This window comes from Antechinus flavipes, chromosome 2, assembly GCF_016432865.1.
Source record: "Antechinus flavipes isolate AdamAnt ecotype Samford, QLD, Australia chromosome 2, AdamAnt_v2, whole genome shotgun sequence".
NCBI classification, from domain to species: Eukaryota; Metazoa; Chordata; class Mammalia; order Dasyuromorphia; family Dasyuridae; genus Antechinus; species Antechinus flavipes.
The window spans coordinates 514,587,501-514,602,328 of NC_067399.1; the positions used below are offsets into that span (position 1 = coordinate 514,587,501).

The 14,828-nt window shown below is 40.4% G+C and overlaps 1 protein-coding gene across 1 annotated transcript; it reads left to right on the forward strand.

Annotated features, from left to right (window-relative positions):
- Positions 1 to 523: 523 nt before the first annotated feature.
- NGDN (neuroguidin) lies at positions 524 to 7,969 on the forward strand. The gene is made up of 11 exons (XM_051980491.1): positions 524 to 559; positions 1,614 to 1,673; positions 3,080 to 3,151; positions 4,712 to 4,849; positions 5,193 to 5,277; positions 5,367 to 5,419; positions 5,829 to 5,952; positions 6,043 to 6,211; positions 7,035 to 7,191; positions 7,305 to 7,362; positions 7,800 to 7,969. The coding sequence occupies exons 1-11, from the start codon at positions 548 to 550 to the stop codon at positions 7,817 to 7,819; spliced, it is 948 nt and encodes a 315-aa protein (XP_051836451.1). The 5' UTR covers positions 524 to 547; the 3' UTR covers positions 7,820 to 7,969.
- Positions 7,970 to 14,828: the final 6,859 nt, after the last annotated feature.

The window sequence follows — 14,828 nt, forward strand, 5'->3', positions numbered from 1 at the left end:
CAAAGCCCTACAATAGTCTGGCCTTCAGCTACGAACCCTGAACGGATGAGGCCGAAAAACCGAATATGGGCGCACCGCTTAGGACACAACAGCGACACTCAATGGCGCAAGATTCAAAATGGACATTAGAGAAAAGGACTCTGGGTTCCCCGGCTCAGCGGTCTTCCTTTCTCTTTGGGCATCTTATTTCACAGACAATTCGCTAGCCTGTCAATCATTTGTTTCTACGATTTTCATTGGTTGTTCTGGATGCCCCATTCTCTTTGCTAAGTATTGGTTGTTTCTGACCTATCAATTGCAGTGTCTCTTCAGTACACCTTCTCACTACCATATCTCCGTCTCTGCGTGCGACACCCATTTCTTCATTCCATTGGTCGGCTCTATCCCACTACCTTGGGACGTGACACCCCTTAGTATTCTTATTGGTTTACGTTTAGCGAGGACCGCTGTGGATTGGTTCTGATGTCTCTCCATCTATTCTAGCGGAAATTAGCTTACGGAAGCATGTGTCAAATTGGGCGTGGGGTGGGGAAGCGACGCTTTTAAGATGGCGGCGTCGGTGAGTGTCGCGTGGGTTTTTCTATCTTTTTCAGCAGCAGGGGCGCGAGCCTTTTTCCTGACACGGGACGATGGACCGGGATGGCATCCATGAGGAGCGGCCCCTTGCGGCGGAAATGGGCGCTCTGCAACCCCAGGAAGCTGTCGCGGCCCATCCTCGCCGAGTCTCTGAGATAGAGAGGACCTCGGGGAAGGGGCACTTGCTAGGAATTCCCGTTCCTCCTTCAAGGAGTGCGGGCTTTGGTTAACTGGAGAGCGCCGGGGTATGAGGCTTTGTGCAGAAGGAAGGATTGGGAGCGGTGGTGTTGAAGTGACGATACCCCGGAAATCTGAGGGAGGGGCCCTTTACTATCGAACCCCAAATTCGGCTTGGAAAGCGCCGGAGTTCAAGCGTTCTTCCCTCCCGTTTCGGATCCAAGTGCTATTCTGCCTCTTCCATCAAATCCCCCCTTTCCTGGGTGCCTCCCTCCCCATCCTGGACCAAGTGCCCCTCCGCTTCTGGGGTGATCTTTACCCAGGGACTCTTTTCAGTCTCGAAAGCCTTCCCCCCTCCCCTCACCCCTAGCCTGATCCAGGATTATGTGTCTAGCCTGCAGAAGAGGTTTTTTTGGGCAAAGTTTTTTGATTTTGGGGATGAAGTGGAGACACCGGGACATCTAGCCAGAGTCACTTGGTAAGGGGATGAATGAAAAGGGAAGGATATGAAAGAAAATAGCCTCTTAAAACTTGGTGCTCTTAGTCATCTTGCAAGGCAAAGTTCCCTAGCTTTGGAGCACATCCTGGTCAGAAGAAAGGAGGAAGAGGTCTTCCCAGTTTTGGTGACACTCCCAGCCCCGTACTATTCAGGTCACCAGGGATTCATAGTTTAGGAATAAAGCACAATGTTTCTCCTGCTATTTTAAAGGGCAAACCTATGAAGGCACAGCTCACAAGTGAAATTTATGGAATAGTTTATTTTTAGTTGTGGTAAGAAAGGTAGTTTGATATATATGATATGTATATATATATATATATTTTTTTTTTTTTTCTTTTTCTTTTCAATTCTCCCCTTACAGGAGATGCTAGAGTCAGACCTGCCACTTGCTCTCTCTCTTTTAAACAACCTCCAGGAGCAGGTGAGCAATATGACAACGATGTAGCAAATCTATTCAAGAATCGTCTCTACCTTAATTGTGTAGCCTTGTTTCCTGTTCCCCTACGTGTTTGGTGTTGTCTTAATGAATGATTGGCTTCCTTTTCTGCCTAAAAGCCAAGTGAAAGGACAATCAATCAAGTGTTTATTTAGTATCTGAGTATACTAGTACAAAGATTAAAGCAATCTATTATAGCACATATGAGCTTACATGTTTGTTATGAGCTTGCAGTTTCATTGGGGTGAAACCACAAGCATATATGAAAATATATGCAACATAAACACAACAATGTTAATGAAAGTGAATATATACAAAATAATTAAATATAAGGTAGTTGGCAGGAGGACACTAATAATTGATAGGATCAGGGAAAAGCTGATGCAGAAGAAGGTCCTGGAGCTGCATTTTTAGCAAGAGAAGAATGAGTAAGAACTAAGAAAGGAGTTCATAGTGATGGGAGATAAAGTGTCTGAAGAACAGAGGGAAGACTGGATTGCAGAATGTGGGAGGGGAAATAACCAGTGAATTTGGAAAGAGAAATTGAGGCCAAGTTTTATAGGTCTTTAAAAGCTATAATGGAGTTTGTTTTTTATCTTACAGCCAATAAGAAGCCCTTGGAACTGGCTGAATAGGGTGTCACTTGGTTAGATATGCACTTAAGAAACTGGGTAACTTGATAATTACACTGCTAATTTAGGTTTGACTTCTGTGACCATGGAAACTGAATTTTAGAGCTGTAAGGAATTTTAGAGCTGAAAGGAATCATAGTAGGGATGTCCAAGTTCCTTCACTTTATATAGGAAGAACTGAAACTCACATCTAATCACTTAGTCAAGTTAGTGGCGGAACCTTTTATAATAACCTTTATTTCTCCAAACCAAACCCAGTATTCTTTTATTGTATTTGTTAAGCTGAACACTCCAATGTTCTTTTCCATAATGGTAGCACTTAATTTAGATTCCAAAGAATAGTCTGTTTCCTCATTTGTGAGATAGAAATTATAATTCTTTGACTATCTACCTCATGAGTGAGCTATGAGAAATGCAAATTATTAGGCTATGCCTTCCATTTCTAGGCATTGTGCTAAGTGTCTAATAGTACCTTGTAGACTGCAGAGTGCTCTGTGCATGTGAACTATGGCACCTGTAGTCTAATTTTTGTCACAATTTTTTTTTGTAAGGCTTTGGCAAAATTTCTGTCCTTTTTTAAGGGTAAGATTTTTACAAAAATAAAAATTTTTTTCTATCCACTACACCTCTCTGAGATTCTTTTCCCTCTGGGATGTTGGGAGTCCAAGAAGCTTCAAAAAGTACTTTTTAACCTTTTTTAGTCAACCCTGAAGCTACTTCTTGGTATTTTTCCTTATTATTATTATTTTTTATTTATAGGTGGTGGCTGTAACTTCACAAGTTCAAGCTCTGACAAAGAAAGTTCGGGCTGGAGCCTACCCTACAGACAAAGTAAGAGTAGCTGCTAGGAAACAGAAACTTCCAACCTGCTTGCTATGTTTTTAATAGTGATCTGACTTTTTTTCATTTACTTTTCTCTTTTCATGTTTTTCTCATATTTTTTGAGCTGGAGTTTTTTGTTTGTTTTTTAGCTTTTGCCTTGTCACTTTTTCTGCTTGAAATCTCATTTGAACATGGTATTGCTCAAATTCCTGACCAGTTTGCTTGTTGAGTTTTTACTTATGGTACCTATCACAAACCCTTAAGACCATGTTATCTTAACTTAGTTTGTTTCTTCATAGTTTTTAAACTGAGTTATTGGTGTTGATTTTAGCTATCTATATAATTCAGCAAATATTTAATGTGTACTTGATATACTGGGACAGCATAAACCACTGGCCCATGCTTCTAGTGTTCACATTTAGTTGTCAACCTAGAACATACATAAATGGCTACAATACAGGGCAACATATGAAAAATATTGCGTTAATACAATGGACAGTAAGTAATTCAGGAATTAAAGAGAGAGTGAGATCACTTTGCACTGTACTAGGACTTGTTCAGATCAATAGATTATAATCTTAGTGGGTTATGGAAGTCACCTGCCAGTGTTTGGGAGTCTCCCCCTTCTTCTTCCCCTCCCTCCTGCTCCCCGTATCAGTCTTTTTAGTTGATGACTGACTCCAGTTAGTATAGTGTTCTTCTCTAAATTATAATATTCTCTAGAAGCAGGTTTCTTGGAGGGCTTCTGGAGGTAACCTTAGTTTAAGAGTAAGTAATCACCTCAAATGCAGCAAGCTGTTAAAGAGCAGATCCTTTATTTTCTCTTTCCAAGTCTTATCTCCTTCCTTGGGCCTGGTTAGCTTTAATAGAGGTCTATCTCTTTCCTTGGTTCTGAGAACTCTTGCCGCTAGTCCTTTGTCTCTCCCAGCTTCAGCCTTTAGCTCCCTCTGAATCCAAAGCCTCCAGCCAGCGTAAAGGTGGAAAATGGAATTAATCTGACTCCTTCTCCGAGAGTGGGATTGTGGGCTTCTGACTTGTGAATCTCCCGAAGTCTCTGGTGGGTTTGTCCTTTAGTGGGCTCCTCCTTATATATGCTCTCTTAAAGGTGTGAACTCTAATGTATGAATTCTCAAGGTGTGAACCAAGTCCATAAGCATTTCCCTATCAATTCCAGTGACTTAGCATCTTGTTTCAAGTTCTGGCCCATAACAAGTTAGTACCTTTCCTTATCTTATTCCTTTTATTATTGATGTTTTCTAATTCATCTTACTTTGATCCAGTCTTGTTTTTTTCTCCCTCTGTTCTCTACCACATTTTTGAAGTTTCATTTATTTACCCCTTTACTTTGCTTCTCTTATACTATCCTGGCTCCCTGTAATAGATTTTCTCAATATATCTTCAGCCATTTATTTACCATAGGACTGACATATATTTTTTGTGTCACAGTTGGATAGTTGGAGGAGAACTTAACTTGGAATAAGCCTATTATTCTCTTTTCCCCTTCGTGTCCTGTGCTTCTTCAGAAGCTATAGCTAGATATGTTTCTCTTACTAATTTTTCCCACTTCAGGGCCTCAGCTTTCTGGAGGTGAAAGACCAATTGTTACTCATGTACCTCATGGACCTTAGCTACCTGATCCTGGACAAGGCTTCTGGAAGTTCACTTCAGGAACATCCTGCAATCCTGAGACTAGTGGAGATTCGAACGGTATAAGATCCCGAGATAGTGTATGGCAGCAGGTCCCTGCCAGCCAGCCATACTGTGCCTGATAACAATGGCCAGGAAAAAAAGCTAAAGAAAGAAAAGCATAATTCTGTTCATTTGTTCCATTTCCTTTTTGAATGCTTAATTTGGCCAAAATATGGTAAAAAGAACATTGGAACCCTAATCCCAAGAATTGAGTGTAAATTTTTCCTCTGGCACTGCCTGTTTGACCTTAGGCATGTCATTTCTCAGCCTCAGTTTCCTTATCTGTAAAATGAAAGGTTTGGACTAAACTATCTCTGAGGTCTTTCCAATTCCAAATTTGTAATCCTATGATCTTTTGTAGGTTTTGGAAAAGCTTCGTCCTTTGGATCAAAAACTTAAGTATCAAATAGACAAATTGGTGAAAACTGCAGTGACAGGCAGCCTCAGTAAGTGAGGGACAAGGTGAGGCTTATTGTCCCTTAATGAGAAATTTACCTGGTAACTAATATTTTCTTGTTGGGGTTTCTCATTTCAGGTGAAAATGATCCACTTCGATTTAAACCTCGTCCCAGCAATATGATAAGCAAGGTAAAGGGATTATAAATTCCCATGCCTGGGAGATTTTTTTAGAAGCTTCTTATTATTTTTCCTCCAATCTGTGATTTAAGATTATAAAATTCTCAGGCTTTATTTACTCTGTTTTTATCTGCTTTTATTCATAGCTGTTTTGGGGTATCCCTTTTAATCTATTTTCTCATTTTTTTTCCCGAAATTGGTTTAGAATAATGGTTTAAAACTAAACTAAAAACACATGTGGATCCCTGCAGTATATCCATATAGGCCACATATTATCTGTTTTATTTTGTTTTCGTTTACTTTGTTAAATATTATCTAATTGTATTTTATTCTGTTCAGGCCACCCTGGCGAGTATTGAAAGTCAGCCCAGGGGCTGTGTTTGATTTCTCTAGTTTATAACACTGTTTATTCCTTATGTAGTTGAGTTCTGAGGATGAAGATGATGAAGAAACTGAGGAGGGACGAAGTGGGGTTTCATTAAAGAAAGCCATAAAAGGAGCACCCAAGAAATATATTCCACCTCGTTTGGTTCCGGTGCATTATGGTATACTTTACTAATTCCTTTTCTGTTTGACTTGTGGTTTTTATCTTCCCTTTTCTGTTCTTTGATAATGCTTCATGTTTTGCTCCACAGATGAAACTGAAGCTGAGCGTGAAAAGAAACTTCTGGAACGAGCCAGGAAGAGGGCCTTGAGCAGCTCTGTCATCCGGGAACTCAAGGAGCAGTACTCGGATGCCCCTGAAGAGATCCGTGATTCCCGGCATCCCCATGCCACTCGCCAGAGCCAGGAGGATCAACACAGGTCTGCTTCATGTCACTGTACAGGCTTACATCAGGGTATGGGATAAATTAATATGGCCAGAAAAAAGGTAACATCTGCTACAGAGAGCCAAAGAAAAACCTGAAACGGCAACTTCATAGAGTGAGGGATATGAAGACTTAGCACAATAGTGAGAGAACTTGTGGGGATTTAAAAGATACACATGGAGTAAATTGTAGGCTTTGGGAGGGGAAGAGAGAATTTCTTTATGTTGGTCTCTGATTTACTCACCACCAGAGCTTTCTGTATTAATGGCAAGAGCAGAAGCAGTTCCTCGTGGTTGTTTAAAGAATGCTTATAAATTTAGGGAATAGAAATAGATCTAATTGAGTGGTGAGTCTTATATACAGATAGACACATTTGTCTCATGACATGGCACATTTAAAGGACGATTATCCCCCTCACCCAGGGCTATGAAGTTTCTTTATTTAAAGGCCCACAAAACAAAATTTTTGTTTTTACTATAGTCCGGCCCTCCCACAGTCTGAGGAACTAGCCCCCTACTTAAAAAGTTTGAGGACCCCTGCTTTGAGGGGTAAGCTTTGATTCTCAATAAGAATAAATACAATGAGGGCATAGTAAATTTCTGTGATGATGAAAATAGAAAAGGAAAGTGCTCAGTAAGATCTCCTAACTGCCATTCTAATGGGCAATGGGTTTATCTCTAGGGAGATTCAAAGACTTGCTACTTAACTAGGTGTTTGTAGGTTTGTATACAATGACAATTCTGAGAAAAAGTTTTTGTAATTGGGGGACACCATGGAGCCTGTTGAATATATTTGGTTTATATTATGTTTCTCTGCAGGATCAATTATGAGGAGAGCATGATGGTGCGTTTGAGTGTCAGCAAGAGAGAGAAAGGACGGCGGAAACGAGCACATGCTATGAGTTCCCAGCTTCATTCTCTCACACACTTCAGTGATATCAGTGCCTTGACAGGGGGAACCCCCCATCTTGATGAGGTGAGAATTGGAGAATATGGATGGGGAATATTCTTTGCAGTTGTTGCATGACTCAGTAAGGTAGGAATAAAATTCCTCAACTGAAGGAACTCACGATCCTTTTCTATCTTCAGGACCAGAATCCCATTAAGAAGCGAAGGAAGGTGCCTAAGAAGGGTAGGAAGAAAAAAGGTCAGTATGTGATTATACTTGAGGGAGGTCTGGGTGGGAACTGTGGGCAAAGGATGCTAGAGTTTTGTGGATTTATTGTTCTGATTTCCATTGATCTCTGAATTATCCCTTCCCAGACAATAATCTCCTTTGGGTGGGGTAGGTCATTCCTGCTTCTCTGTCTCTGGGTTCCCACAGCTCCTCTGTCAATTCTTTGTTCTATTGGGCAGGACTCTTGAGTTCTTCCCAAAAGAAAAGGAGCCTTTATTTCACTTGACCTTGGTCCCCTTCTCCTAGTCTTGTGTTCTAGGAGAGAACATAAACAGCACTGACTACTGCCCAGTGGTCCTTTCCTATTTTGACCCCTTCTATCTAAGCTTTATTTACTCTTGTCTCTTTAGTTCCCCACCCCTCCTCCCTCCATCTTTTGCCTCACTCTTGGTTTCCCTTCCTTTCAGGTTTTCGGAGGCGGCGGTGATTTTCTCTGTATGTTTTTGTATACATATATCCACCCTGGGACTCTTATGCTCCATGGGGTTCTGCTGTTTATATTCAGCGGTTGTTTGCTTCAAATACATTTGTAGAACCATCCTTATTAATAAAATTAAATTAATTTTAAAAATGAAAATCCCTTTTTGATATGAATTGTATGGGTAGAGTGTCTGATTGAAATTGGGGCCCCTCTTGATCAGGGTGGTGGAAAGAGGAGGAAGATTGGGCATTTAAAGATGAAAGAAGGGGAGAAGGAAGAATTTTCAAGAAAAATAGTTGATTTTTGCTAGATAAATGAGAAAGCAATAGAAAAAGTACTTCTGAGTCATCTTGAATATTCATTGTTTCAGGAGTTTCCTTTAGCTCTGTTTTTTAGTTTTTTATTATATGTTTTCAATAATATCGCAATTTCTTGAGAAGTTTAACGAGGGAAATCTTGTGTAACGTGTCCTATAGGTCACCAGGTGGCAGCAGAGACTCATGAAAGTACTTCATGTCAAACTAGACATCTGCTTTTCTACCTTAAAATTGGGAATTTTCCCATTTTTCACACTCTAGACTTGTCTCACTTCTTTCTTCTTGCTATGTTTAAAGTGGACTTGTATTCATTGGTCAGTCAGTGGGCCTGGAAAGATTTTCTTGCTATTATAATAATGTGGGGACTGATTTTCAAATATTGTGTTGGAAATTGAGATAGTTTTGTGTTTTACAAATCTCCATGATCCTGTTATAATTAGTGATTTGGTTCCTTAGCCTCAGTTGACCACAATCTGTAAGAACTAAGAGTGATTTTTTTGGTATATGTGGAAAACTTGAGAAAGTGCTAATTAACAGGTAGATTTAGTAGGAGATTGGTAATTTATGAACAGACTAAGTGATCCATCCCACAGCTAGAGCAGTCAAACTCAACTAATGAGATTGAAGGCTATGTGTATCTTAGAAAAAGAAGCAAATATTCTTAGTTGGGCCATGAGTCTTTGAATTGTGTCTCTTGAGACCTGGGATTGAATTGTGTCTCTTGAGTGCCTTAGTAAACTGACATCTACATTGATGTTGATCAGTGTGTTTTCAGATAACTTTTCTCTTTTTGGGAATGGGGCATGAAGGAATTGTATTCATCTGATCCCAAGCAAATGAGTAAGGTTGGAAAAAAGGTAGAAGGCTTGTAACACTAAGATTGGTTGAATCTTATGATCAAGGAGAAGCTAAGTTCTTTGCTTTTCTCCTTTTTTAGATCTAGAAGTTTTAAGCAATGGTACACATCTAAATGTAGTAAATTAATACATGCATCTCTTCACCATAAAACTGAAACCTGAGTTTGGATCTTGATTTTCCTGGCTAGCATAGGCCTGGGGTGCCTTTGCTTATTATATACAAACTAGGTAAGTGAGATTAGGGGAAAATTATTCCTGTACCATACCTGATCTTGTAGATGTCAGAAACAGGGACTCTTACCCCTATAGCTTTAGAAATGGCATATCTTGAAGTGGAGTTGGAGATCAAGTTGAATTGAATCTTACCTAAAGTCTGTAAAGAAATATCTGAACAAGTCAGGAGATACCAGATCTGATTTGGTCTCTAGGGCCATAGCATGGATTACTCCAAACCACAGGTTGAGACTAAAAGTAAACCAATTTTAAATTCATAGTTTAATTCTGTGGGTAATTATGATTCTAATGTTCAGAACATTTTCAAGGTAAGAAGGATTTGTGTTCTTATATGTTTTTCCCCCCCTGACATTTTTATAAAGCTAATAAGTTTGCATCTTTTGTCTCTCATTTACTTTTTTGATTAGCATCCTTGTCTGTAAGGAGATAGGATTTAACTATAACAGCAATATCAAGGTTTATTTGATGTATCTTTCAGTTCTAGAATATAGTGATTCCTTCTCCATATATTCCTTGGGCCCTCTTGGCCTGCATAGTTTGATAGTATTCAGGGACAGTTTTCAAGCATAAAATCTAGATAGTGAAAATATTTTTAATGCTGAGAAAAGATTACTTAGTAGATAGAATAGAGGAAATGAAATACCAAGATTCTTTAATAATTATTGTTATAATATTTTGTATTCTTTTTAATCCCCTATCTTTATTAGCAGCCCTGTGGACATTCAGATTTAGTGAGATTCTCCAAGATGAACATTTCCTAAGTGATTCAGTTTTCATTGACCATTGACTGTTGTTTAAGGGAACTGAAAGTAGATTGTCAGAATCCATGAACAGACCTGGCCTTTATTATCATATAATGGAAAAGCACTGGAATGGAAGCTGAGACCTTGATTCTAATCCATCTGGGCTTTGCCATTAACTAGCCATATAATGTTTTCCAGGTTACTTAACTTCATTGTTTCAGTTTTCTCATCTGTAAGATAAAAAGTTTGGGTTTGATCATTTTGAATTCCCCTTCTAGCTCTAAAATTTTGTAATTTTTGCTTCGAGCTCCAAATAAGAGATTTCTCAAGAGGCCACCTTTTTTCATGGATTCTTAAGTGGGGAAAAAACAAAAACAAAAACAAAAAACTCTTTCCTTTTATGTAGTGAGTGGGACTTGGGAGTTAATGTGGGGTGTTTAGATATTCAGCACCATGGAGAGTTCATATTATTAGAGAAGGCTTCAGATGAAGACTGTGCTAGCTTGAAGAAGGAATTGAGTAATTTTGAAAATACTTGGGTAATTGTATTACTTGAATTTAGTCTCTTCCTTTCATTGTACTTGGATAGGGGCACTATTGCTCTGGCTTTCTGCCCAAGCCTGCTATTGTATTTCCTTGATCTCATTGTTGGGGGGAAGGGGAGGAAAGTCTCAAGAAACCACTGGAGCTGTGTTTTTGCATGTTTAAACTATCAATAATGATAGCATCAAATTGTAAAGACTATATTAAGGGCCTGTCTTGCATGAATTTGGATCAATAGGTGGCAGTATCCATTTGATGTAGAATCCTTGACACTCTTCTCCCTCTCCCCCCATACATTTTATTGTATGTCTACTCCATGGCCTGTATATTTTAGGATATGAGGAATAGGTCACATTGAAATCAAAATGGAGAAGAGGAATATCGTTCTTAGTGGAATTGAGAATTGGTGATATATTGAATTCAGCATAGCAGTCTTTCTGTATAGGAAGACTTTTTTTTGTATCACCAGCACTTAGCACAATGCCTGGCACATAACAAATGCTTATTGACTTGACTGTGGATCAGCTTGTATGGGCCACTAGTAGAGAAAGCATCATTGGAGCAGAGGAGCATGGTGTAGACATTTAGGCCACTGAGAAGTAAAAGAGGATAGATTGAGTTCTATTAGAATCAGGGCTAACTGGAGAGTTCCTATAGTAGATTGGGGGTGGGGGAAGCAGAAGAGGGTAGAGCAGATTGGAGGAAGGGAGTTGAATGCAGACAGAGCCCATGGTTGGGTTCCTTTGATGGAGAGTATAGCAGGTTGGGGGCTGCCGCAATCCTGTGCCTGTCTAACTGCGAGGGGGCTGCTGATGTGTGCTGCAGCTGCATTGGCTCCCCTCCCCCATGCTTCCCAAAGAGCCTGAGCAGCACTGGCAAATCTGTCTTCATGTATTTATTATTATTAAAAATGTGACGGATTCTTCCTCCCTAGAAGCACAAACAAATACCAATGATCACATTTCTCCTCCTGTGAGGCTTCTGCTTTCTCTCTCATGACCTTCTTTTCTTCACCGCCCCCCCCCCCCCACCTTTGCTTTATCTTACTAAGGGAGAGGAGTGGGAGAGCTTGGGTATACTCCCCTCCTTCTCTGAGCATGGTGGCTCCCCTGGGGTTTTTAATGATGGTTGAGAGTTTTGAGGCAATGCTAGGAGTAAGCAGATGAGTGAGGGGGGCTTAGGGCTCAGGAAGCTTTTGTAATGTTCTACCACTCAGTAGGGAGGAAAAAAAAATCACTTGAAAATAAAGGCACCAAGATTACTTCTCCAGGTGGGAGGAAATCTCCATCCCTTTATTCTCCTGTGTGAATTCTGAGGACAGTATGGTTATTCCTTTTGATGGAATGGAAATAGCCATTTCTCCTGCACCTCCCCCCCTTACCAAAGCCCACTTTTCCCAGGAAGGCCCATTCAGAATCTATTTTCTGCAGCCTGAGAGTGGCATTACCTGGAGGTCTGGAAGACCGGTGCCTTGGCTTCTCAGTCCCACCTCACTCCCTCCCCCTCGGGTTCTCGTGCCTGGGCTAAGCTTGTACGCTAGGCTGCCTGGACTCTTTTGTTGCTGTCTGTGAACCTTGGCCACACCCCTAGATGGTGCTGCTGTTGCTCTAGACTCCACTCCCCCTCATCCCCCAGTACCATTTCCCCCCTATATCACCCTCCCCTCCTCCCCACCCCTTCCCCAGCCCTCCATTGCCTGATTGTTATTCCGCTAACGTTTCCCTGACTGTTCCCTTCCTCAAATTAATTTTGTGGCGCTCTTTTTCCGCAGTGCCATCTCCCTCCCCTCCCCCCTGCTCTTGCTAGCTTGCTTGTTCTTGTTTCTTAACCTCCTTCTTACTCTCTTCCTCTAGAATTGAGATTCTTTCCTTCTCCCTTTCTCTCTACTCCCCATTTTAACAACCCCCTTCACAAATGAATTTCCTGCCCAAAGGGGACTGATGGAGTAAGAAACCTTGGAGTTTAGAGGAGAATACAAACAAGATGGGGGAGCTGAAGAGTAGGGCAGGAGACTGATGGGCCTATGATGAGAGGTGGGGGGGGGAGTAATGGAGATAGAAAAGTGATTTGGGGGGTGGGAGGAGGAAGGCTGTGCTCTGAAATGTGATCTATGGTTCCTCTGGGGATGCTCTAGTCATCACTCTTTTGAGTTCTTGGTGAATACCAGCTGGGGCAGCTGTAGTACCTTTTGCCATGTACACCTTATCTGCTTATTTTGATTGTGGCAGGTTTCTGGCTGCAGCCCAGAACTTTAATCCTCTGTCTTAGAGTCTGATTCCTAACCTCTTCCTTTTCTTTTAACACGCTGAGCTCTTCTGCCTTTCCATCCTGTCAAATCACTACTCAATTTGGGCTTCCATTGGACTCTTGACTGTAGGTCCTTTTTGTTCTAAAGCCCTGCTCAATGACAACTCTATATCCATAAATTTCTACCTTGTTTCACCTTGCCTCATAATTTTTTCCCCTATATCCTGATATCACATCTTGTTCCTAGTACTTCAGATATTTTAACCTATTCTGGTGTTTGGGGTTTTTGGTTTTTGTTTTGTTTTGTTTTTTGCTAAGGCAATTGCAGTTAAATGACTTGCCCAGGGTCATCCAGCTAGGAAGTGTTAAGTGTCTGAGGTCAGATTTTAACTCAGGTCCTCCTGACTTCAGGGCTGGTGCTCTATCTACTGCCCCACCTAGCTGGCCCCCTATTCTAGAGGAAAAGTTACCCAGTTTCTGAAATGGCAGATATTCCTGATTCAATCTACATAAATTCCTTGGCCAACAGTTTTACCTCTACCTCTAAAACCCTGAAGAATTAATTCAGCACAATGGGGCTTCTGCTCCTTGTTGCTTGTTTGGGGGAAATGAGCTTTCTTAGCACCTTGTTTGTATCTTCTGTTCTGTCTTACTCTTCAGCAATATGGTTTTATGGTCTATGAACTAAGACTAAGACTAGAAAATGATAAAGTAGAGTCATCCACCAGAGCCAGGTTGACTGGATCTCTAGTTAAAAATTGAATACTAACACAGGAAGCCAATTTCTCTGGGTTTCTCACTAGATTCTTGGGGTACTCATGGAAGAAATGCTTTTGTTTGCTCTACATCTGTCACCTTCCTATTGTATGTTCTCCATAGCAATGATGTTGGTCCCATAATCTTTCTTTTTGTGTCTTGTTCTGTTTATGCCTGTGAGTCCTGAGAGACATCTGTTCTATGATCCTGGGACCCTTGGTTCTTAATGTCATATTAGAGATACATCATGGAATGATCTCTTAAGGTTCTCTGCCCCAATGGCTTGCAGGATTAAGATTAATACGCAAAGTTCTTATGACCCTTTTTTCTTTTTTTTTTTTTTTAATTGAAGTTTTTTCTTTTCAAAACATGCAAGAATAATTTTTCAACATTGACCCTTGAAAAATCTCGTATACCAATTTTTACTCCTCTTCTCCCCCACTCTTTTCCCTAGATGGCAAGTGATCCAATATATGTATAACCCTTTTTTCCTTAGGAGAATAAGGTATTTGAGCCAAATTATCTCATTGATTCTCAAGTAATTATAACGCTTCTCTTTCCACCCCCTCTCCCCCCTTTTTCAACTGGGAAAACAGCTCTTTCTTTCTCTGTGTCTCTGTCTCTCTCTTGTGTGTCTCTCTGTCCTTCCCTCTCTGTCTCTGTCCCTCCCTTCTTCCCTACCTCCCTCTCTCCTTCCTTCCCTCTCTCTCCTTCCCTCTTTCTTTCTCCTTCCCTCCCTCTCTTTTTTCCCTCCCCCTTCCTCTGTCTTTGTCTCTCTTCCCCCTCTAAAGTGATTTATTCTGCCACTAAGACCCAAGTTCCTTAGGGTTCTACTCAATACCGATATGTATTCAATGATAATACAAGTGTTACCATCAGCTGTGACTTTCAACAAAGTATTTTTGTGTGTACATGTACGTTACAAGCATTAGCTCTTTTGTGGTCCACTTAGTTACTCTGTTATGAACAAACTATCAGGGATTCTGAGGATGAAACAGGAACATTATTTTCTAAAGGAAAGGGAGTCTTGAAAAGATGGTTTTTGTGATTCTGCATTTTGTTGACTTGCTGAAGATGTTAGCGTCTGAGAAAGCTTATTCATTCATTTATTTATTTATTAAAGCTTGTTGTTTTCAAAATATATGCATAGATACTGTTCAACATTTACCCCTGCAAAACCTTGTGTGTCAAATCTTTTCCCTCTCTTAGACAGCAAGTAATCTATGTTAAACATGTGCAGTTCTATACATATTTCGATAATTATCATGCTACACAAGAAAAATCAGATCTAAAAGAAAAAAAAATGAGAAAGAAAACA